The 23,181-nt window shown below is 44.2% G+C and overlaps 1 protein-coding gene across 2 annotated transcripts in view; it reads right to left on the minus strand.

The window, feature by feature from the left end:
- Positions 1–18,738, minus strand: part of SLC35D1 (solute carrier family 35 member D1) — a 29,383-nt gene extending 10,645 nt beyond the window's left edge. The window contains exons 1-5 of one of the 2 annotated variants that reach the window (XM_073544741.1): positions 18,490–18,730; positions 4,842–4,875; positions 4,675–4,761; positions 1,471–1,538; positions 605–676 (exon numbers count right to left, since the gene is read on the minus strand). In XM_073544741.1, coding sequence (XP_073400842.1) covers positions 605–676; positions 1,471–1,538; positions 4,675–4,761; positions 4,842–4,875; positions 18,490–18,689 — 461 coding nt within the window. In that variant the 5' untranslated portion in view covers positions 18,690–18,730. Of the gene's footprint in view, positions 1–604; positions 677–1,470; positions 1,539–4,674; positions 4,762–4,841; positions 4,876–18,489 lie in introns of both variants that reach the window. The other variant, XM_073544742.1, reaches the window with a different exon arrangement.
- Positions 18,739–23,181: the final 4,443 nt, after the last annotated feature.

The following is a 23,181-nucleotide window of genomic DNA, read 5'->3' on the forward strand; positions in this document are numbered from 1 at the left end:
TATTTGCTAATTTACTTTTTTTTCTTAGTTTTAATTGCAAGCAGATCAGTGGAGTCTGTGTTCTGAGCGATAGTGATGGGGATTCTGCATTCCTTTCAGGCAGGAACCGTGCGCTCCTCTCTATTGAGCTTTTTTTTTTTTAGCAATCGGTGTAAAGAACACAGAAGCCATTGGTGTAAGGGGACAGGAGCCATACGCAAACATTCTGCTTGCAATTAAAGGGTCAAAGAAGTAGTAAAAAGTTTTATAGAACTTTATAGTTACTCTTTCCAAGCCTTTGGGAAAAAGTTGCTAAAGGCAAAACCTGATGACAGGTTCCCTTTAATGGGGGATGGCCAACGCATGGTCCCCACAATTCAGAGAATGGAGCAGATCAGGACACCCTAGAATACCTAGATCTTAAGCTGTGCCTATAGGTGTGGCTGAGCCAGGGGTAGTGCCAACTGTTTTCCTCCGAGTCGCCGCACTGCGCCACTGAAGTCGCAGGTCCAGGATGGCGATCAGTGGTCATCTACAACCAAGTATCAGCCCCATTATACCTACACATCCATCTCAGCTTCACTTCTCTGATTTTACACAACCCCCTCTAATGACCGATACTCACTTGAGTAAGAATCCTTCCGCCATCATTGTAAACAGGATGGAAAAGCGCCGGAGTACAGTAAACATGGGGAGACTGCGGAGAGGAGAAGACATGGTGAGTATCCGGAGAGGGGCCACCAGCCGTATCTGAGCCAGAAAGCAATGAATTTTATTTTTATTTTTTTTTTCTGCTATATAAAGGGATATTTGTTCATGATTCTTTAAGGAATTACAGAATTAGACAAAGTTTAGGATCCAGGAAAAGCAGAGTGATCGTAGGGGGCTCAGTGACAAATTAAACTGAAATGGCTGCCGTAATTCTCTTGGACATGGAGGTATCCGCACATTCATTTACAATTTCCAGGAAAGCGTCTGATGCTTCCGTTTTACCCCGTAATTACAAACACGTGTCCATAAAGGTTTACGTCATGTGCCCCAAGGAGCGCTGCTCCGCTACACGGCTGGTACCGCACCAACTTTAGTTGGAGAGTTAATCACCGCCAAATGCCTAAACCAGGTCTTGAAGACACCCAACTTGTCCTTCTCTCAGATCAAAAGTTAGGTTTATGGGTCTCCGGCTGCTCTGCCCCCCACAGGTGACTAAAAACGGACAGACAGAAGCGCTCAGATCATCACTGGTCCCATTTGTTTCCGTTTGGACAGCGCCATAGAAACCTACAGAAAGTCTAAAGAACAGATGGGAAATACACAGGTCAATTTCCAAGAAAAAAAAAAATCCTGCGGCAGATGGATATTGAAATCCCATCGTAGATTGAGGAAACGCTCCTTTTTATTTCATTTCACTGGTTTCTTGAGGTTGGTCACAATTTAAGCCTTAATCTATTTTGGTGCCAGCAGCCCACATAAGGCGGGAGGCATCGCTCTTACTTTAGTGCCTTTGTGCTGAACAGTCCCGTGATTTGATTTCCAAAGTACAGGAGAGGTAGCGGAAAAGTCTGGAATAAAAAAAAAATAAAATAAGATGGATTATATAAAAGACATATTGATAAGACAACAGAGTGAAGAATTAAAGAGGTTGTCTGCTACTCTCACAACCCCTTCTCAATAGCTATGTCCCCACTTCTAAAATAATAACACCTATACTCGCTGCCATTGTCGGCACTGGCTCTCCCAGGGATTGCGTTACATTACATCATGTGATCCCTGCAGCCGATCAGCGCTGGCTTCTCTCTCCTCTCCTATGGACATAATTTACACCCAGAGGAAGTGAGGGGCAGCAGCAGCTGTGACTTCCTTCTTGACGTCTGATTTGGCCAAATGAGGGGGGGGACGGACGATACGGTCACTGTTTGACTTCAGAGATCACATGACATAACGTCACACAATCCCCGGGAGAGCCAGTGCTGACACCACTGGAACAGCATCGGTCAAGGTAGTGGACAACCCCTTTAAGACGATCCGACCCCTGACCAGCGACAATAACCTCTTGCTTATAAGGGAAAGGCTACCATAGTCAGAGTATAGGGTATACAACGGCTCTGAATGCTGAAGCATGAGACAATAAAAGATGTCAAGTATCTTAGGAGGAGTTGATTGATACAATAAAAGTATAAATACGTGCACATTGTCAGATCACTGCCATATAAAACAGGTGCGAGGGCAATTACAGTAAGCCAGAAGATTCTTTGTATGTATGATTATAGCAGACAGTGAAAAGGAAGCCATGTATGTAGATAGCTGATGATAATTAGATGGTACACATCAGTGAACAGTGTGGGGCCAAGTTAAAGAGGCAGAAGGTCAAGTGACAAGCAATAAATAAATGATACATTACCAGAATAGTCCAAGATCCAAAGTGTGGTGCACACCTTGACGCGTGTTTTGGATACAAGAACCCCTGAAGAAGGATTATATTGGAAACGCGCGTCGGGTATGTGCATGTATTTTTACTTTTATTGTATCAGTCACCCTAAGATAAATTGACATCTTTTATTGTCTCATGCTTTAGGATTCAGGGCCATTGTATACCCTATACTGTGACTGGCTATATTAACCTTTCTCTTGTAACAATGATTTTTCCTTAACTTATGTATCCTTTTTTATTGGTGGTTCAGGTTATGTGGGGTGGGTACCCGCTTCAGTTGTGCCATCATGTTACCAATTACTGTACTTAATAAGGAATTTTCACATTTTGGAAGGCAATTATAACCTCATGTTTGGCGTTTCTCGCTCTTTTGGGTTTTCTAATTTTGAAAGATGCAGATTTAAAAGTGCAGTACACCTAAACTTAATAAATCACAAAACTGCAGCAGCTGATATCTGTCTCAGTATGGAGATCAGAGAAGGAGAATTTTCTGAAATGTCAAGTCATTTATCCCATTGAAGAAAACCGTAAACCGCTCACCTGCCCAAAAAAAAAAAAAAAGCGGATAACTGGGAGCATTCGGCTCCATAGAAAGTGGAAACGTGAGGACTCCAGCAACCCCATACACAACCTACATACTAGACATATAAACTCTGCTAAAAAGTTATGCAGATTTATCAGCTCCTTGATCTGCGGTCAGAGCGAATTGGAGGGAAAGGGGGTCAACTATGTGGTGGAGCTGATGGACAACCTGATGCATCGTTCTCCATCCCCTGGTGAAACTAACTCCCAGCATTTCCATCATCCTGTCCCTCCCAGAAACCCTCAACTTAGTCAGCAATGGAACAACAACATCAATGCAATCCTCAGAATAAGAGCACAGAAGCATGCTAACAAATGCACGGAGCGGTGAACATGGGGGGTAAATATCTCCATTGTCACCTCTTCTTTTGTATGCAGAACAGCTGGTGTTGGTTGTACAGCGCCCCCCGGAGAGCACATCTACAAGCCCACCATGCTGTCCGCAGACAACCAGCTCCCTGTGACCATGTACATACGGTGAGAGCCTCAAGGGCAAGACCTGAATTCATCACATTCCAGAGCAAACAGATTTAGGGAGGTCCCTAGCAGTCTACAAGGCTGAGTGTCCCCCCACCAGCAGGCATGCACACCCGAAAATGATCACGACAGAGCGACGTTCACGGACGGCACCATTATGGTCTATAGCAAATCCCGTATGGCATAAGCTCCTACGGGACGAATGAACGGGTGTCCGAATGTGAACGCGCCCTTACACAAGTGCTATAACAGATCAAAAAGTGCAGTTACCCTAAAGGGGCAAGTGATCTTACCCCAAGGACATTGACTTGTTGGGAAAGTGCTTTATTACACAGCAGAAGACTCCATGATAAAGTGTCAAAGGGGTTTTCTTACTTCACACAAAAAAAAAAAAAATCCTCTCCCCAGAATCAGTTTGCTTAAGAAATAAAAAAAAAAAACACTTATCCTCCCCAGGTCCAGTAGAGTCTCAGCCGCTGCTCCTGGTGTTTATTGTCTGGATGTCGACAGTGCTGCAGTCAGTCAATCAGCGAGCATAGCCGACGGCAGTCTACAGGGGCAGAGATGCCGAGCTCACTGACTGCAACACTGTCGAGTAGACGACGACGCTGCAGGCAATTAGACACCAGTAGCAGCAACGGAGACTAAGTGCTGGACCTGGGGAGGGTGAATAGAGAGACTTTTTATTAAGACGGCAAAAGATTTGCTGGCAGATCAAACCAATCATGGCGGCATCTTCTGACATTACAGGGTCTACGGCCCACCACACATGGCTGGATACAATGCTATAATGGGAGGGAGACGGCGCCCAAGTCCACGCGTAGCTGAGCGTGCAGACATCGGCCTTAAAGGAAAGAAGTTGTGTCTGCAGTGAGCAAACTCTCCACTAAATAAAGATACTGGGATTTCCTATCGCCAGATGTCACCTTAGGAAAAATCCTAATTGCGTCACTGTCCTACATCGTGCCACATCTCAGATCCTGTACAAGAGGTCCCAGATCTACCCCACTCCCGCTCTGCGGAGCCACAGAGATTAGGATAACTATCAGCTGGTCGTCTTATTACGCTACTGCACCATTATAAGAGGCAGAACCTTAGATTTAGCAGTTGCTTAAAAAAAAAAAGTTGCATAGGCCGGATCATTGCAAAATAAAAAGTCGTGTGTATTCAGTGCACGGGTAGAATAATGATTGTTAGCTTTTTTTTACCTTTCGAGGTATGTGCCTGTCGATATCTGGAAAATGCACCACCCTCAGAGCCTTTCCCACCCAGAGCACGACCACCGTCGCCAGCATCTGCGGGGAACAAGAACGCTCAGTGTTAGCACCGCGCCGTCACAGCGGGGAGGAAGCACAACCAAAGGCTTCATACTGACCTGGCCAAGTCCAACACATAGTGAGGAGGGAAACCTGCAAGACAGAACAGAGCGCCATTATTCCCTGCCGCGATCACCCGGCACAGCGCACACACGCGGTGCAGCTACATCACATCTGCCGTACACAGATCATTATGGCTGTAACACGAGTCTGCGAGGTCAGGAATGTGCTCGGGATCAGATGCTATTTGAGGGGATAGAAATCCTGGAGATGTCCTTTTTGTAACAAGATGGGAAGAAAAAAAAAAAAAACTGCTCATCTGAAAAACTGGGTGACCAGAGGACCAGTCACCAGGTCAGAATGTGCAGTTTTTGCTCATTTATTCCCGCTGCTACGGCACGTTTTTTTTTTCCTTTCTTTTAAATCCGCCATACAGTTCCAGAGATCAGGACCTTTTTAATCGAGTGCTGCTTTTTATAGTCTTTAGCAAGAGTGTGCGACTCACAGGATCCTCAGGGGCGTGTCTTTAGGCTACTGTGATTCACGCCCCTTTGGAAAAAAAAAAAAAAAAAAAAACACAAAAATCGGCACAAAATAAGAAGTCTGATCTCTGGAACCGTATGGTGGATTAAAAAAAATAAATAAATAAATAAATGTAATAGGGGGAAGACTCAGCAAAAACTGAGCACTTCTGACCTGATAACTGATCCTCTAACTTCAGAATGACAAATATCTACACAATGAAGTCACTGGACGAGGTCTTCAAATCGAGGAACATTTCACTGGCGAAGTCACGGCTCGTACATAATCTGATCTTTTCTGTAGTAACATATGAATTGGAAACATGGACGATAAAGAAACTAGACAAGAAGAATCGACACGGATGGCAAGAAGAAATAAAATCAATCCAGACAGGAAAGATCACCGAGCTGCGACTTATGGACGCGTCATACAAAGAACAATCACTGGAGAAGGGGGTTCAGGGGGTTGGACCAGATGGCCCAGGAGGTCCCTTCCAACTCTACGATTCTATGAAGGACATCATGGTAGGAAGAGTAAAAGGAGCAAGGTGAAGAGGAAAGCGACCTAATGGTTGGATACGATCAAGATAATTCATCATTGGTGGGTTGTTATTCATTTTAAGTTACTTTTCTTTCTCTTGTTACTTGTAGCAGATTTTTGCACCAATTTCATGAAAACAGCAGAGGAGCTTCAATAATCTTCGGCAAACTCAAAAATATATTTTTTATTGCAATTCTGATTTGTGATTTTTTTTTAGCGCTTTTCGCAAAAATAGAGAAAAAAAAAAAAAAACACCACTCCAAAAAAAACCTGGCATACAGAAGATCACTCCAGGGTGTGTTTGTGCGGGGCGGGGGGGAAGGTACCGTAGTTCTGTCTCAAATTTTCTTTTAAAAAAAAAAAAAAGTTGCATTTGATGAAAACATCCTGAAAAGCCACCGACATAAAAATCAGGAAACTAAAAACAGAAAATGCCAATTGTTGCATATAAAGAAGTCAAGAATTGAGAGATATTTGTGCCATAAGAACCGGCAACAATGCAAGAATAAGAACGGATGTGAATAGATTCGCACGGCCCATTCCGCGGTTCCAGACAGTGTAGCGGGAGAATTCCCCCTTACCTGCAGACATATTATTATTATGCATTTACAGTTGTGGCCAAAAGTATTGACACCCCTGCAATTTTGTCAGATAATACTCAGTTTCTTCCTGAAAATGATTGCAAACACAAATTCTTTGGCATTATTATCTTCATTTAATTTGTCTTAAATGAAAAAACACAAAAGAGAATGAAGCAAAAAATTGATCATTTCACACAAAACTCCAAAAATGGGCCATACAAAAGTATTGGCACCCTCAGCCTAATACTTGGTTGCACAATGTTTAGCCAAAATAACTGTGACCAACCGCTTCCGGTAACCATCAATGAGTTTCTTACAATGCTCTGCTGGAATTTTAGACCATTCTTCTTTGGCAAACTGCTCCAGGTCCCTGATATTTGAAGGGTGCCTTCTCCAAACTGACATTTTTAGATCTCTCCACAGGTGTTCTATGGGATTCAGGTCTGGAGTCATTGCTGGCCACCTTAGAAGTCTCCAGTGCTTTCTCTCAAACCATTTTCTAGTGCTTTTTGAAGTGTGTTTTGGGTCATTGTCCTGCTGGAAGACCCATGACCTCTGAGGGAGACCCAGCTTTCTCACACTGGGCCCTACATTATGCTGCAAAATTTGTTGGTAGTCTTCAGACTTCATAATGCCATGCACACGGTCAAGCAGTCCAGTGCCAGAGGCAGCAAAGCAACCCCAAAACATCAGGGAACCTCCGCCATGTTTGACTGTAGGCACCGTGTTTTTTTTTCTTTGAATGACTCTTTTTCTCCTGTAAACTATGTTGATGCCTTTGCCCAAAAAGCTCTACTTTTGTCTCATCTGACCAGAGAACATTCTTCCAAAACGTTTTAGGCTTTTTCAGGTAAGTTTTGGCAAACTCCAGCCTGGCTTTTTTTTATGTCTCGGGGTAAGAAGTGGGGTCTTCCTGGGTCTCCTACCATACAGTCCCTTTTCATTCAGACACCGGCTGATAGTACGGGTTGACACTGTTGTACCCTCGGACTGCAGGGCAGCTTGAACTTGTTTGGATGTTAGTCGAGGTTCTTTATCCAACATCCGCACAATCTTGCGTTGAAATCGCTTGTCAATTTTTCTTTTCCATCCACATCTAGGGAGGTTAGCCACAGTGCCATGGGCTTTACACTTCTTGATGACACTGCGCACGGTAGACACAGGAACATTCAGGTCTTTGGAGATGGACTTGTATTCTTGAGATTGCTCATGCTTCCTCACAATTTGGTTTCTCAAGTCCTCAGACAGTTCTTTGGTCTTCTTTCTTTTCTCCATGCTCAATGTGGTACACACAAGGACACAGGACAGAGGATGAGTCAACTTTAATCCATGTCACCTGGCTGCAAGTGTGATTTAGTTATTGCCAACACCTGTTAGGTGCCACAGGTAAGTTACAGGTGCTGCTAATTACACAAATTTGAGAAGCATCACATGATTTTTCCAACAGTGCCAATACTTTTGTCCACCCTCTTTTTTATGTTTGGTGTGGAATTATATCCAATTTGGCTTTAGGACAATTCTTTTTGTGTTTTTTCATTTAAGACAAATTAAATGAAGATAATAATACCAAAGAATTTGTGTTTGCAATCATTTTCAGGAAGAAACTGGGTATTATCTGACAGAATTGCAGGGGTGTCAATACTTTTGGCCACAACTGTATATAGCGCCACTTATTCCATGGCGCTTTACATGTGAAAAGGGGAAATATAGACAAGTATAATAAACATGTGTAAGACAGGGGACACACAAGTACATAAGGAGAGGAGATGTTTAGCTGAAGGGACGTCATCCGGAATATGACGGCACTATAAGCAAACCATAATAAATACATCCCTCCCAAGTCTAGGTCTGCCATTATTCTCCGAGTTGCATCACTTATGTAACGTGGGTAGAACTAACACATTATGAAGGTTGTATTTATGTCTAACTGATGGCTCAGCAAATGTACAGAAGTCCAGAATGACAATGGGATCTGGGGGCTAAAAGAATTGGCTCCCGAATGTTACAATGATGCAGGGAATAAGCCTCGTATACACCAAGCTCAGTCGAGGAAATACATTGTCCCTTACAGTCATAAACTTCCAATACCGATCGTGAAAGAAGTCAAAGGAGACGTCACCACTTCCTAAAAACCAGGAGCCAACCGCAGTGGATCAGCAGCAGCACCCCAACGAGGACTTCCCGAGTCCATGCTCTCAGCCACTTTATTCGGGCAGCAGTCGCCTGCGCCCATCAGCTGTTGCTGGCGGTTGTGTTCTTTCCATGGAGAAAACGTAGTTTGATCCGATTCCTGCAAACTTCTATTATTGCGCTTGTGTGAAGATGAAATCATGTACTAAACCTCGCACTTCTGTAATACACGTTACAATGTGTTCACGACAAGACGGCTAAAGCCCCAGGAAAGCTGCCAGCAGCGGCCATCCTGCAATCATATTCCCAGATCCTGGAGGGGGAACAGATTAAGACCAGATGGACAATGACACACATGAGACCTCTAAACCCCAGTACATGACCGATCTGACACAAGGTAGCAAACCCACAGCACCAATAATAACTGCAGTTTATAGCATTCCTACTAAAATCCCTAGAAGTACAAGTCATCTCATAATTGTATAGTGGCAGCCACCACCGATGGCTCAGCAGAGCGCCCCCTGCCTGCAGACATCTGGGAACTAAGCAACGTGTCAGCACGCTCGGCCGACGCGCCAGGCTGCACGATTATTACTAGCCATATAAATGCTGAACCAGATCATCACACGGACTACCACTCCTATCATCCATCAACAGAAGCACAAAAAAGAATAAAAAGTCCAAAAAAAAACCCCAACCAGGATTTGGGAGTTATTTCACTGGCAACTTATTGGGCATTTCATAAAAATCACTCATAAAAACAAGCTCTTATTACACTTCTGCACATCAGGACTGGCTATGGGCCCAGTTCTCAGTGACTGGCGGAAGCAACATTCACCAGTCTCACTAGATGTGTGTGATGCGTTATTTCATGTACATGACAGGGTTAAAAGTGTTAGCCTCGGGGTATTTAAAGCCTCTAGGATGATCCTAATTATAGCAGGGAAGCACGGAGTTAACTCCAAGATCCTCAATACAGAAAACAGTAACAGACGCATTGTCCGGGGTCAAATATAAAAATGTAACAATAAATACAGTGTTACCCGATCAGTCAGATACTAGACGGTTATATATCACTCCTGAACATTATTATGCCACTCCGGTAGATTATACCCCAGGATACAGACACAGTAGCAGATGCAATATCACTGCTATAAATTATATTGCAGGATACAGCGCCAGATGCGTATGGTTATACCACTCCAGCACATTATACCCTAGGATACAGATACAGCACCAGTCCCAAGATAAAGACACAGTACTAGATGCATTGTATTGTTATACCACTCCTGTGCATTATACTGCAGGATACAGGACCAGATGCATATTGTTATGCCACTCATGTACATTATATTCCAGGATAGAGATACAACTCCAGATGCATTATATGGTTATATTACTCCTGTACATTATATTCCAGGACACAGATACATTATACTGCAGGATACAGATACAGCACCGGTCACAGGTATTATAACACTCTTATACATTATACTGCTGGATACAGATACAGTACCAGATGCATTATATATTTATATTACTACTGTATACTATACTGCAGGATTCAGATACAGTATTAGTTTGTGGTTCGATTACACTTCTGTACACTATACTGCAAGACAGATACAGTACCCGAAGTATTATACAGTTGTATCTGTACATTATACCGCAGGATAGTCCCTGTAGCTGTATGATATGGCTCTATCAGTCCTGTACATTATAACGCAGGATAGTTCCTGTAGCTGTATTATATGGCTCTATCACTCCTGTATATTATACCACAGGATTGAATCATAGAATCGTAGAGTTGGAAGGGACCTCCTGGGCCATCTGGTCAAACCCCCTGCTCAAAGCAGGATTCGCTAAATCATCCCAGTCAGATGTCTGTCCAGCCTCTGTTTGAAGACTTCCATTGAAGGAGTATAGTTCCAGTAGCTGTATTATATGGCTCTATCACTCCTGTACATTATACCGCAGGATAGTCCCTGTAGCTGTATTATATGGCTCTATCACTCCCGCACATTATACCGCAGGATAGTCCCTGTAGCTGTATTATATGGCTCTATCACTCCCGCACATTATACCGCAGGATAGTCCCTGTAGCTGTATTATATGGCTCTATCACTCCTGTACATTATACCGCAGGATAGTGCCAGTAGCTGTATTATATGGCTCTATCACTCCTGTACATTATACCGCAGGATAGTGCCAGTAGCTGTATTATATGGCTCTATCACTCCTGTACATTATACCACAGAATAGTCCCAGTAGCTGTATTATATGGCTCTATCACGCACATTATACCGCAGGATAGTCCCTGTAGCTGTATTATATGGCTCTATCAGTCCTGTACATTATACCGAAGGATAGTTCCTGTAGCTGTATTATATGGCTCTATCACTCCTGTATATTATACCACAGGATTGAATCATAGAATCGTAGAGTTGGAAGGGACCTCCTGGGCCATCTGGTCAAACCCCCTGCTCAAAGCAGGATTCGCTAAATCATCCCAGTCAGATGTCTGTCCAGCCTCTGTTTGAAGACTTCCATTGAAGGAGTATAGTTCCAGTAGCTGTATTATATGGCTCTATCACTCCTGTACATTATACCGCAGGATAGTCCCTGTAGCTGTATTATATGGCTCTATCACTCCAGTACATTATACCGCAGGATAGTCCCAGTAGCTGTATTATATGGCTCTATCACTCCTGTACATTATACCGCAGGATAGTCCCTGTAGCTGTATTATATGGCTCTATCACTCCAGTACATTATACCGCAGGATAGTCCCAGTAGCTGTATTATATGGCTCTATCACTCCTGTACATTATACCGCAGGATAGTCCCAGTAGCTGTATTATATGGCTCTATCACTCCTGTACATTATACCACAGAATAGTCCCAGTAGCTGTATTATATGGCTCTATCACGCACATTATACCGCAGGATAGTCCCTGTAGCTGTATTATATGGCTCTATCACTCCCGTACATTATACCGCAGGATAGTTCCAGTAGCTGTATTATATGGCTCTATCACTCCTGTACATTATACCGCAGGATAGTCCCAGTAGCTGTATTATATGGCTCTATCACTCCTGTACATTATACCGCAGGATAGTCCCAGTAGCTGTATTATATGGCTCTATCACTCCCGTACATTATACCGCAGGATAGTCCCAGTAACTGTATTATATGGCTCTATCACTCCCGTACATTATACCGCAGGATAGTCCCAGTAGCTGTATTATATGGCTCTATCACTCCCGTACATTATACCGCAGGATAGTTCCAGTAGCTGTATTATATGGCTCTATCACTCCTGCACATTATACCGCAGGATAGTTCCAGTAGCTGTATTATATGGCTCCATCACTCCTGCACATTATACCGCAGGATAGTCCCTGTAGCTGTATTATATGGCTCTATCACTCCTGAACATTATACCGCAGCATAGTCCCAGTAGCTGTATTATATGGCTCCATCATTCCTGTAAATTATACCGCAGGATAGTTCCTGTAGCTGTATTATATGGCTCTATCACTCCTGTACATTATACCGCAGGATAGTTCCAGTAGCTGTGTTATATGGTCCTATCACTCCTGTACATTATACCACAGGATAGTCCCAGTAGCTGTATTATATGGCTCTATCACTCCTGCACATTATAACGGAGGATAGTTCCAGTAGCTGTATTATATAGCTCTATCACTCCTGCACATTATACCGCAGGATAGTCCCAGTAGCTGTATTTTATGGCTGTATCACTCCTGTACATTATACCGCAGGATAGTTCCTGTGGCTGTATTATATGGCTCTATCACTCCTGTACATTATACCGCAGGATAGTCCCAGTAGCTGTATTATATGGCTCTATCACTCCTGTACATCATACCGCAGGATAGATCCTGTAGCTGTATTATATGGCAGTATCACTCCTGCACATTATACCGCAGGATAGTTCCAGTAGCTGTATTATATGGCTCTATCACTCCTGTACATTATACCGCAGGATAGTCCCAGTAGCTGTATTATATGGCTCTATCACTCCTGTACATTATACCACAGGATAGTCCCAGTAGCTGTATTATATGGCTCTATCACTCCTGTACATTATACCGCAGGATAGTCCCAGTAGCTGTATTATATGGCTCTATCACTCCTGCACATTATACCGCAGGATAGTCCCTGTAGCTGTATTATATGGCTCTATCACTCCTGTACATTATACCGCAGGATAGTCCCTGTAGCTGTATTGTATGGCTCTATCACTCCTGTACATTATACCGCAGGATAGTCCCAGTAGCTGTATTATATGGCTGTATCAATCCTGTACATTATACCGCAGGATAGTCCCAGTAGCTGTATTATATGGCTCTATCAGTCCCGTACAGTATACCGCAGGATAGTTCCTGTAGCTGTATTATATGGCTCTATCACTCCTGTACATTATACCGCAGGATAGTCCCAGTAGCTGTATTATATGGCTCTATCACTCCTGTACATTATACCGCAGCACAGTCCCAGTAGCTGTATTATATGGCTCCATCATTCCTGTAAATTATACCGCAGGATAGTTCCTGTAGCTGTATTATATGGCTCTATCACTCCTGCACATTATACCGCAGGATAGTCCCAGTAGCTGTATTATATGGCTCTATCACTCCTGAACATTATACCGCAGCACAGTCCCAGTAGCTGTATTATATGGCTCCATCATTCCTGTAAATTATACCGCAGCACAGTCCCAGTAGCTGTATTATATGGCTCTATCAGTCCCGTACAGTATACCGCAGGATAGTTCCTGTAGCTGTATTATATGGCTCTATCACTCCTGTACATTATACCGCAGGATAGTCCCAGTAGCTGTATTATATGGCTCTATCACTCCTGAACATTATACCGCAGCACAGTCCCAGTAGCTGTATTATATGGCTCCATCATTCCTGTAAATTATACCGCAGGATAGTTCCTGTAGCTGTATTATATGGCTCTATCACTCCTGCACATTATACCGCAGGATAGTCCCAGTAGCTGTATTTTATGGCTGTATCACTCCTGTACATTATACCGCAGGATAGTTCCTGTGGCTGTATTATATGGCTCTATCACTCCTGAACATTATACCGCAGCATAGTCCCAGTAGCTGTATTATATGGCTCTATCACTCCCGTACATTATACCGCAGGATAGTTCCAGTAGCTGTATTATATGGCTCTATCACTCCTGTACATTATACCGCAGGATAGTTCCAGTAGCTGTGTTATATGGCTCTATCACTCCTGTACATTATACCGCAGGATAGTCCCAGTAGCTGTATTATATGGCTCTATCACTCCTGCACATTATAACGGAGGATAGTTCCAATAGCTGTATTATATGGCTCTATCACTCCTGCACATTATACCGCAGGATAGTCCCAGTAGCTGTATTTTATGGCTGTATCACTCCTGTACATTATACCGCAGGATAGTTCCTGTGGCTGTATTATATGGCTCTATCACTCCTGAACATTATACCGCAGCACAGTCCCAGTAGCTGTATTATATGGCTCCATCATTCCTGTAAATTATACCGCAGGATAGTTCCTGTAGCTGTATTATTTGGCTCTATCACTCCTGCACATTATACCGCAGGATAGTCCCAGTAGCTGTATTTTATGGCTGTATCACTCCTGTACATTATACCGCAGGATAGTTCCTGTGGCTGTATTATATGGCTCTATCACTCCTGAACATTATACCGCAGCATAGTCCCAGTAGCTGTATTATATGGCTCTATCACTCCCGTACATTATACCGCAGGATAGTTCCAGTAGCTGTATTATATGGCTCTATCACTCCTGCACATTATACCGCAGGATAGTTCCAGTAGCTGTATTATATGGCTCCATCACTCCTGCACATTATACCGCAGGATAGTCCCTGTAGCTGTATTATATGGCTCTATCACTCCTGTACATTTTTCCGCAGGATAGTTCCTGTAGCTGTATTATATGGCTCTATCACTCCTGTACATTATACCGCAGGATAGTCCCAGTAGCTGTATTATATGGCTCTATCACTCCTGCACATTATACCGCAGGCTAGTCCCAGTAGCTGTATTATATGGCTGTATCACTCCTGTACATTATACCGCAGGATAGTTCCAGTAGCTGTATTATATGGCTCTATCACTCCTGCACATTATAACGGAGGATAGTTCCAGTAGCTGTATTATATGGCTCTATCACTCCTGCACATTATACCGCAGGATAGTCCCAGTAGCTGTATTTTATGGCTGTATCACTCCTGTACATTATACCGCAGGATAGTTCCTGTGGCTGTATTATATGGCTCTATCACTCCTGAACATTATACCGCAGCACAGTCCCAGTAGCTGTATTATATGGCTCCATCATTCCTGTAAATTATACCGCAGGATAGTTCCTGTAGCTGTATTATATGGCTCTATCACTCCTGTACATTATACCGCAGGATAGTTCCAGTAGCTGTGTTATATGGCTCTATCACTCCTGTACATTATACCGCAGGATAGTCCCAGTAGCTGTATTATATGGCTCTATCACTCCTGCACATTATAACGGAGGATAGTTCCAGTAGCTGTATTATATGGCTCTATCACTCCTGCACATTATACCGCAGGATAGTCCCAGTAGCTGTATTTTATGGCTGTATCACTCCTGTACATTATACCGCAGGATAGTTCCTGTGGCTGTATTATATGGCTCTATCACTCCTGTACATCATACCGCAGGATAGATCCTGTAGCTGTATTATATGGCAGTATCACTCCTGCACATTATACCGCAGGATAGTTCCAGTAGCTGTATTATATGGCTCTATCACTCCTGTACATTATACCGCAGGATAGTCCCAGTAGCTGTATTATATGGCTCTATCACTCCTGTACATTATACCACACGATAGTCCCAGTAGCTGTATTATATGGCTGTATCACTCCTGTACATTATACCGCAGGATAGTTGCAGTAGCTGTATTATATGGCTCTATCACTCCTGTACATTATACCACAGGATAGTCCCAGTAGCTGTATTATATGGCTGTATCACTCCTGTACATTATACCGCAGGATAGTTCCAGTAGCTGTATTATATGGCTCTATCACTCCTGTACATTATACCGCAGGATAGTCCCTGTAGCTGTATTATATGGCTGTATCACTACTGTACATTATACCGCAGGATAGTCCCAGTAGCTGTATTATATGGCTCTATCACTCCTGTACATTATACCGCAGGATAGTTCCAGTAGCTGTATTATATGGCTCCATCACTCCTGCACATTATACCGCAGGATAGTTCCAGTAGCTGTATTATATGGCTCCATCACTCCTGTACATTATACCGCAGGATAGTTCCAGTAGCTGTGTTATATGGCTCTATCACTCCTGTACATTATACCGCAGGATAGTCCCAGTAGCTGTATTATATGGCTCTATCACTCCTGCACAATATACCGCAGGATAGTCCCTGTAGCTGTATTATATGGCTGTATCACTCCTGTACATTACACCGCAGGATAGTCACAGTAGCTGTATTATATGGCTGTATCACTCCTGTACATTATACCGCAGGATAGTCCCAGTAGCTGTATTATATGGCTCTATCACTCCTGTACATTATACCGCAGGATAGTCCCGGTAGCTGTATTATATGGCTCTATCACTCCTGCACATTATACCGCAGGATAGTCCCAGTAGCTGTATTATATGGCTCTATCACTCCTGTACATTATACCGCAGGATAGTCCCAGTAGCTGTATTATATGGCTCTATCACTCCTGTACATTATACCGCAGGATAGTCCCAGTAGCTGTATTATATGGCTGTATCACTCCTGCACATTATACCGCAGGATAGTCCCAGTAGCTGTATTATATGGCTCTATCACTCCTGCACAATATACCGCAGGATAGTCCCTGTAGCTGTATTATATGGCTCTATCACTCCTGCACATTATACCGCAGGATAGTCCCAGTAGCTGTATTATATGGCTCTATCACTCCTGCACAATATACCGCAGGATAGTCCCAGTAGCTGTATTATATGGCTCTATCACTCCTGCACAATATACCACAGGATAGTCCCTGTAGCTGTATTATATGGCTGTATCACTCCTGCACATTATACCGCAGGATAGTCCCAGTAGCTGTATTATATAGCTCTATCACTCCTGCACAATATACCGCAGGATAGTCCCTGTAGCTGTATTATATGGCTCTATCACTCCTGCACATTATACCGCAGGATAGTCCCAGTAGCTGTATTATATGGCTGTATCACTCCTGCACATTATACCGCAGGATAGTCCCAGTAGCTGTATTATATGGCTCTATCACTCCTGCACAATATACCGCAGGATAGTCCCAGTAGCTGTATTATATGGCTCTATCACTCCTGCACATTATACCGCAGGATAGTCCCAGTAGCTGTATTATATGGCTCTATCACTCCTGCACAATATACCGCAGGATAGTCCCTGTAGCTGTATTATATGGCTCTATCACTCCTGCACAATATACCGCAGGATAGTCCCTGTAGCTGTATTATATGGCTGTATCACTCCTGCACATTATACCGCAGGATAGTCCCAGTAGCTGTATTATATAGCTCTATCACTCCTGCACAATATACCGCAGGATAGTCCCTGTAGCTGTATTATATGGCTGTATCACTCCTGCACATTATACCGCAGGATAGTCCCAGTAGCTGTATTATATGGCTCTATCACTCCTGCACATTATACCGCAGGATAGTCCCTGTAGCTGTATTATATGGGTCTATCACTCCTGCACAATATACCGCAGGATAGTCCCTGTAGCTGTATTATATGGCTCTATCACTCCTGCACATTATACCGCAGGATAGTCCCAGTAGCTGTATTATATGGCTCTATCACTCCTGTACATTATACCGCAGGATAGTCCCAGTAGCTGTATTATATTGCTCTATCACTCCTGTACATTATACCGCAGGATAGTCCCAGTAGCTGTATTATATTGCTCTATCACTCCTGTACATTATACCGCAGGATAGTCCCAGTAGCTGTATTATATGGCTCTATCACTCCTGCACATTATACCGCAGGATAGTGCCAGTAGCTGTATTATATGGCTGTATCACTCCTGCACATTATACCGCAGGATAGTCCCAGTAGCTGTATTATATGGCTCTATCACTCCTGCACATTATACCGCAGGATAGTCCCTGTAGCTGTATTATATGGGTCTATCACTCCTGCACAATATACCGCAGGATAGTCCCTGTAGCTGTATTATATGGCTCTATCACTCCTGCACATTATACCGCAGGATAGTCCCAGTAGCTGTATTATATGGCTCTATCACTCCTGCACATTATACCGCAGGATAGTCCCTGTAGCTGTATTATATGGGTCTATCACTCCTGCACAATATACCGCAGGATAGTCCCTGTAGCTGTATTATATGGCTCTATCACTCCTGCACATTATACCGCAGGATAGTCCCAGTAGCTGTATTATATGGCTCTATCACTCCTGTACATTATACCGCAGGATAGTCCCAGTAGCTGTATTATATTGCTCTATCACTCCTGTACATTATACCGCAGGATAGTCCCAGTAGCTGTATTATATTGCTCTATCACTCCTGTACATTATACCGCAGGATAGTCCCAGTAGCTGTATTATATGGCTCTATCACTCCTGCACATTATACCGCAGGATAGTGCCAGTAGCTGTATTATATGGCTCTATCACTCCTGCACATTATACCGCAGGATAGTCCCTGTAGCTGTATTATATGGCTCTATCACTCCTGCACATTATACCGCAGGATACAATGTATCACTCAGCTCATTGATGCCCTCGGTCCCGGCAGCCTCCTCCTCCTCCTCCGCCCCGCACAGTGGACTCTGTCCCCGGACCCTCCATACCTGCGGCCGCTCAGCACATTCTTATTTACCACGACGATCAGGAAGGAGCTGAAGCCGTAGAAGGCGGCCGTCAGCAGCTTGGTAACCACGGTCATCGTTTCGGCCGCCATCCCCAGACCTTCCTCATCCCTGTGTGCGGGGGGCCCCGAGGAGGCAGCTCCTTTAACCCGGGCATGCTGACGTCTGCTCACTTCCGCCATGGTTCAGAAGGGGGTGTGACTTACAGCAAGGAACCAATAGTCTGTGGCGGATGAGGCGGAGATGGGCGGGGTTAGAACCCTGGCAGTCCAAACTAGTGAAAGAAGCTCAGACGAGAGGGGCGGAGAAATGGGAGTGTCCTGACCTGAATATAGGCGTGGTGAATCGGGCCATGCCAAGAAGTGGGCGGGCTTATACTAGAATGTGGGCGGGCCGTGCAGCATATTACCAGGTGGAATGAGGCCCTACAGCAGCACGTGACTGCGGTGGCACTACAAGTCCCAGCATGTGCAGACATTCCTGAGCATTGTAACTTTTTTTTTTTTTTTAATAGCTCATTTAGCCTGCAATTATTATTATATATTTTTTTTGCATTTTCATCTATTCCCGCTCTTCTTCCAAGAGCCATAACTTTTTTTTTTTTTATTTCTCGGTTTACATTGAACGACACCCATCATTTTACCATAAAATGTACTGAAGAAAAGGAAAAAAATTCCAAATGCTGAGAAATGAAAAAAAAATGCAATTCCGCCATTGTTATCGGAGTTTTATCGGAGTTTATTTCTTTTACTCATTTATAGAGCGCCGTTCATTCCACAGCGCTTTACAGACACCACTCTGGATTTATTTTTCCAATACCGGACACGTCAGGGCGATTATTTACGGGGTGAACTGTAGATTTTACTGACTCCATCTTGGGTACATAAGGTTTTTGGAAAGGTGCAGCGACTAAGGCGTCTTTCACACTTCAGTCTTCTTGCATCAGTCACAATTCAGCATTTTTGGAAAAAACAAATCCGTCGCAGATTGTGACAAAACTGATGCGATGGATCCGACTGCCCTATCTGCTAAGAATATTGGGAGCATGCTCAGAATCCGTCGCCTATAGGCCTCTAGTAGAGCAGACGACGGACGGCGACGGATCCATCGCTGTCTGACATTTCGGAGGAGACATAAAACGTTCCTATGGACGTTTTTTCCGGCCGACGGACACCGACTTTCCGACGGATCCGTTGCACGACGGACGAAACGGAAGGCCATCTGTCACAATCCGTCACTAATACAAGTCAATGAGAAAAAAACGGATCCAGCAAAATAATTTTCTAAAAACGACGGATTGTGACTGATGCAAAAAGACAGAAGTGTGGAACAGGCCTAAATGTTTGGGTTTGCGGTCTGACCCTTGTCCTGTGGATGGTGGCAAAATAAAGGAGCCTTCAGGGAAGATAAAGCAGGATTGCCCCTGCTGGGTGATGGCTCCCTGCCTGGTATCAGCTCCAGGCTGGTGACCTCTTCATCCACTGACTCCTCTATACATTTCACTCCCACTTGCTGTGAGATAAGTTTGGTCTATTGTTCCCTGTTATCAGCCAGTTAAGGCTGAACAATAGCCGGCTGCACAGTTCTCCCACTGGATTATTATTGTCGGATATCTTTTTGGCTCCAAGATCTTCAGTGCAAACATCTCCGGAGCCGATCGATCGGCGACCGTCCACTGCAAACAAGTCAGTCCATGACCATTGGGCTCACGTATAAGGGCCGCCTTGTAGGGGTGCACGAAGCGGCGGCCAGGCTTCATACAGTTTTATTGAGGCATGCTCCATCAAACGCCGTCATAAGGCCTGTGCACACGTTGCAGATTTGTCTCACTTCTTTTCTTCAGAGATCTGGCACAAAACCCTTTAGGATTTCCTGATACTGGCAAAGGGAATGAGATTCCTGAAGTCTCATGCACACGTCGCTTTTTTCTGACTTGCAGAATTATATCTGCAGCATGTGAATTATTTCAGCATTTTTGCTGCTGATTTCACCCAGATTAGGCTACTTTCACACTAGCGTCGGCCGAAATAACGCATCCTGTAAAGTTGCCCGCAGAATGCGTTTTTTCTCCATAGACTAGCATTAGCGTCGCATTGCGACGTATGGCCACACGTCGCATCCGTCGTGTTTTGGCGGCCGCGACGCACACAAAAACGTTACATGTAACTTTTTTTGTGCGTCGTGTCCGCCATTTTCAACCACGCATGCGCGACCGAAACTCCACCCCCTCCTCCCTGAACACTACAATGGGGCAGCGGATGCGTTGAGAAACTGCATCCGCTGCCCCCGTTGTGCAAAACTTTCACAGTGTGCGACGTCCGTCGGCCGACGCTAGTGTGAAAGTAGCCTTAATGACAGGTGACAAGTCTGCACCAAAAATCGCATGTAAAAAAATGCATCAATGTTACTTTATTGGGGTGTCCCTAAGCGGAAAAGGTTGTGAACCTCTTCTGTAAATGCTCCTTTTTCCCTGTAGGGTATAGGACGCATTATATCATTTCCATGGATCTCTCAGGCTATGGGCCCATGTAGCTTTTTTTCTGGACACTAAAAACCGGACTCCTTCCCAGAAATTGAGCGTTTTTTTCCGCGTGATTTTACCGCGATTATGTTCGCGATTTTGCCGCGATTTTCGTGTGCGATATTCAAGCACTTTCCAAGCAATTTGAAGCATCGCTTGCAAAGTGATTGACAGGTCGGTCACACTCGTCAAACATAGTGTTTGACAAGCGTGACTGGATTTTTACTATTGAGGCCGCCTATGCGGCTTCAATAGTAAAAGACAGAAAGTTAAAAATGATTAAAAAAAATAAAAAATCGGGGTATATTTACCTTCCGACGTCCCGCGCAGTCTTAGCGACGCTCCCGTTCCCAGCGATGCCTTGCGAGACCTGTGATGACGTTGGTCTCGCGTTACTATAGTGATCTCACAAGACCGCTAGAGTCACGCGAGACTACGTCATCACAGGACATTGCCGCAAGGCATTACTGGGAACGCTGAGGCCCGGGAATGCAGCGCGGGACGTCGGAAGGTAAATATACCCCGATTTTTTATTTTTATTCTTTTTTTTACAGGGGTATGGTACCCAGGGCCAGGAGGACAGTCTCCTCTCCTCCACACCGTGGGTACCAACCGCACATGAGACGCTTAACTTCCCGCATGGTGGGCATAGCCACATGCGGGAAGTCAGCGATTCTCATGCATTCCTATGGGTGCGGAATCGCGGCAATTCTTTGCGATTCCGCACAAAAGAATGAGCATGCTGCGATTTTTTTCCGCGATGCGATTCCGCCGCAGAAAAAAGCGCAGTATTAGCACAGCATGTGCGGAATGCCATAGGAATGCATGGGGGGCGTTCTGTACACGATTTTTAAACGTTTTCGAGCCGAAAATCGCGGCAAAAACGCTTAAAAATCGCTACGTGGGCACACAGCCTCAAGCCCCCAAGAAGCTTGATGAGGATCCAAATTTGGTAACCCCCAATCCCATTAGTAGTTGTCTATATTTCAGCCATCTTCTGTGTCGGTTGGATTGGCCCCTCTATATGAGGCTGACACAGATCTTATGTAAATGAAGCCCAAATAACAAGGTCAATTATCTCCCCTCCCTGGGGTTATCTTTCCGCCCCTGTATTCCAGACTCGTCTTCAATTGTCGCTTTTATCTATAAAATACCATTGTCTCTGAAGTGTGTGGACCCTTATGTCTCACCCTCATTATGAAGCCATTCCCATCACTGGAGACTGGTGCCAGGTTTATATCAGGGGCACAACCTGAGCTCCGCAGGGGTCACTGTCCTCAGCAATCTTATCCCCTGTAACCTGGTTGTGTGATGTCTCATACAATAGTGTGAGCCTGCGGATGTAGTAGAGCTGGGGGTGTTTGGACTAGACGTGATTGGCTGACACGCTCACCTATCGCCAATGTGGATGTCACCTGTTATAATTGGCGCTTTACAATATTCTCGCCTGTGAAGCCACATATTTTGCACAACATCCAAATCTCCCCAAACCTTTAGATTTTTTTTTCTCAGTCTCCCAAGATCTACAACTTTATAATTTTTTTCGTCAATAGCGTTGAATAGTTGCTTTTCTTGCCATTTTGGGGTCCTTACAACTTTCTAATCTCTTTTTATTCCATTCTTTTGGGGGGAGGTGAATTTACCAAATAGATAAAAACATCACTTCCATAGTTTACATTTGTTTTTCCATTTTGGCATTCACCGTACGGGATAAATACACTGCTCCAAAAAATAAAGGGAACACTTAAACAACAGAATATAACTCCAAGTAAATCAAACTTCTGTGAAATCAAACTTTCCACTAAAGGCCCCGTCTCACATAGCTAGATCGTTAGCAAGATCACTGAAACGTCATATGTTTTGTGACGCAACAGCGACCTCGCCAGCGATCTCGCTACATGTGACACATAGCGGCGACCAACCCCCCCACTGGATATCGCTGATCATGCTCGAATGTCCTGGGCCATTTTTTGATTGCTGGTGTCTCGCTGGCCAGCATGCATTTTTGTGTTTGATGTGGACGTCAGGCACTCAGACCATAGTCATAGAGTCGGTTTCTATCCATCTGTACACATTTGTGGACTGCTGGAGGTCATTTTGCAGGGCTCTGGCAGTGCTCCTCCTGTTCATCCTTGCACAAAGGCGGAGGTAGC

Source organism: Dendrobates tinctorius, unplaced genomic scaffold, assembly GCF_039654945.1.
Source record: "Dendrobates tinctorius isolate UK_male_01 unplaced genomic scaffold, ASM3965494v1 ptg000138l, whole genome shotgun sequence".
NCBI classification, from domain to species: Eukaryota; Metazoa; Chordata; class Amphibia; order Anura; family Dendrobatidae; genus Dendrobates; species Dendrobates tinctorius.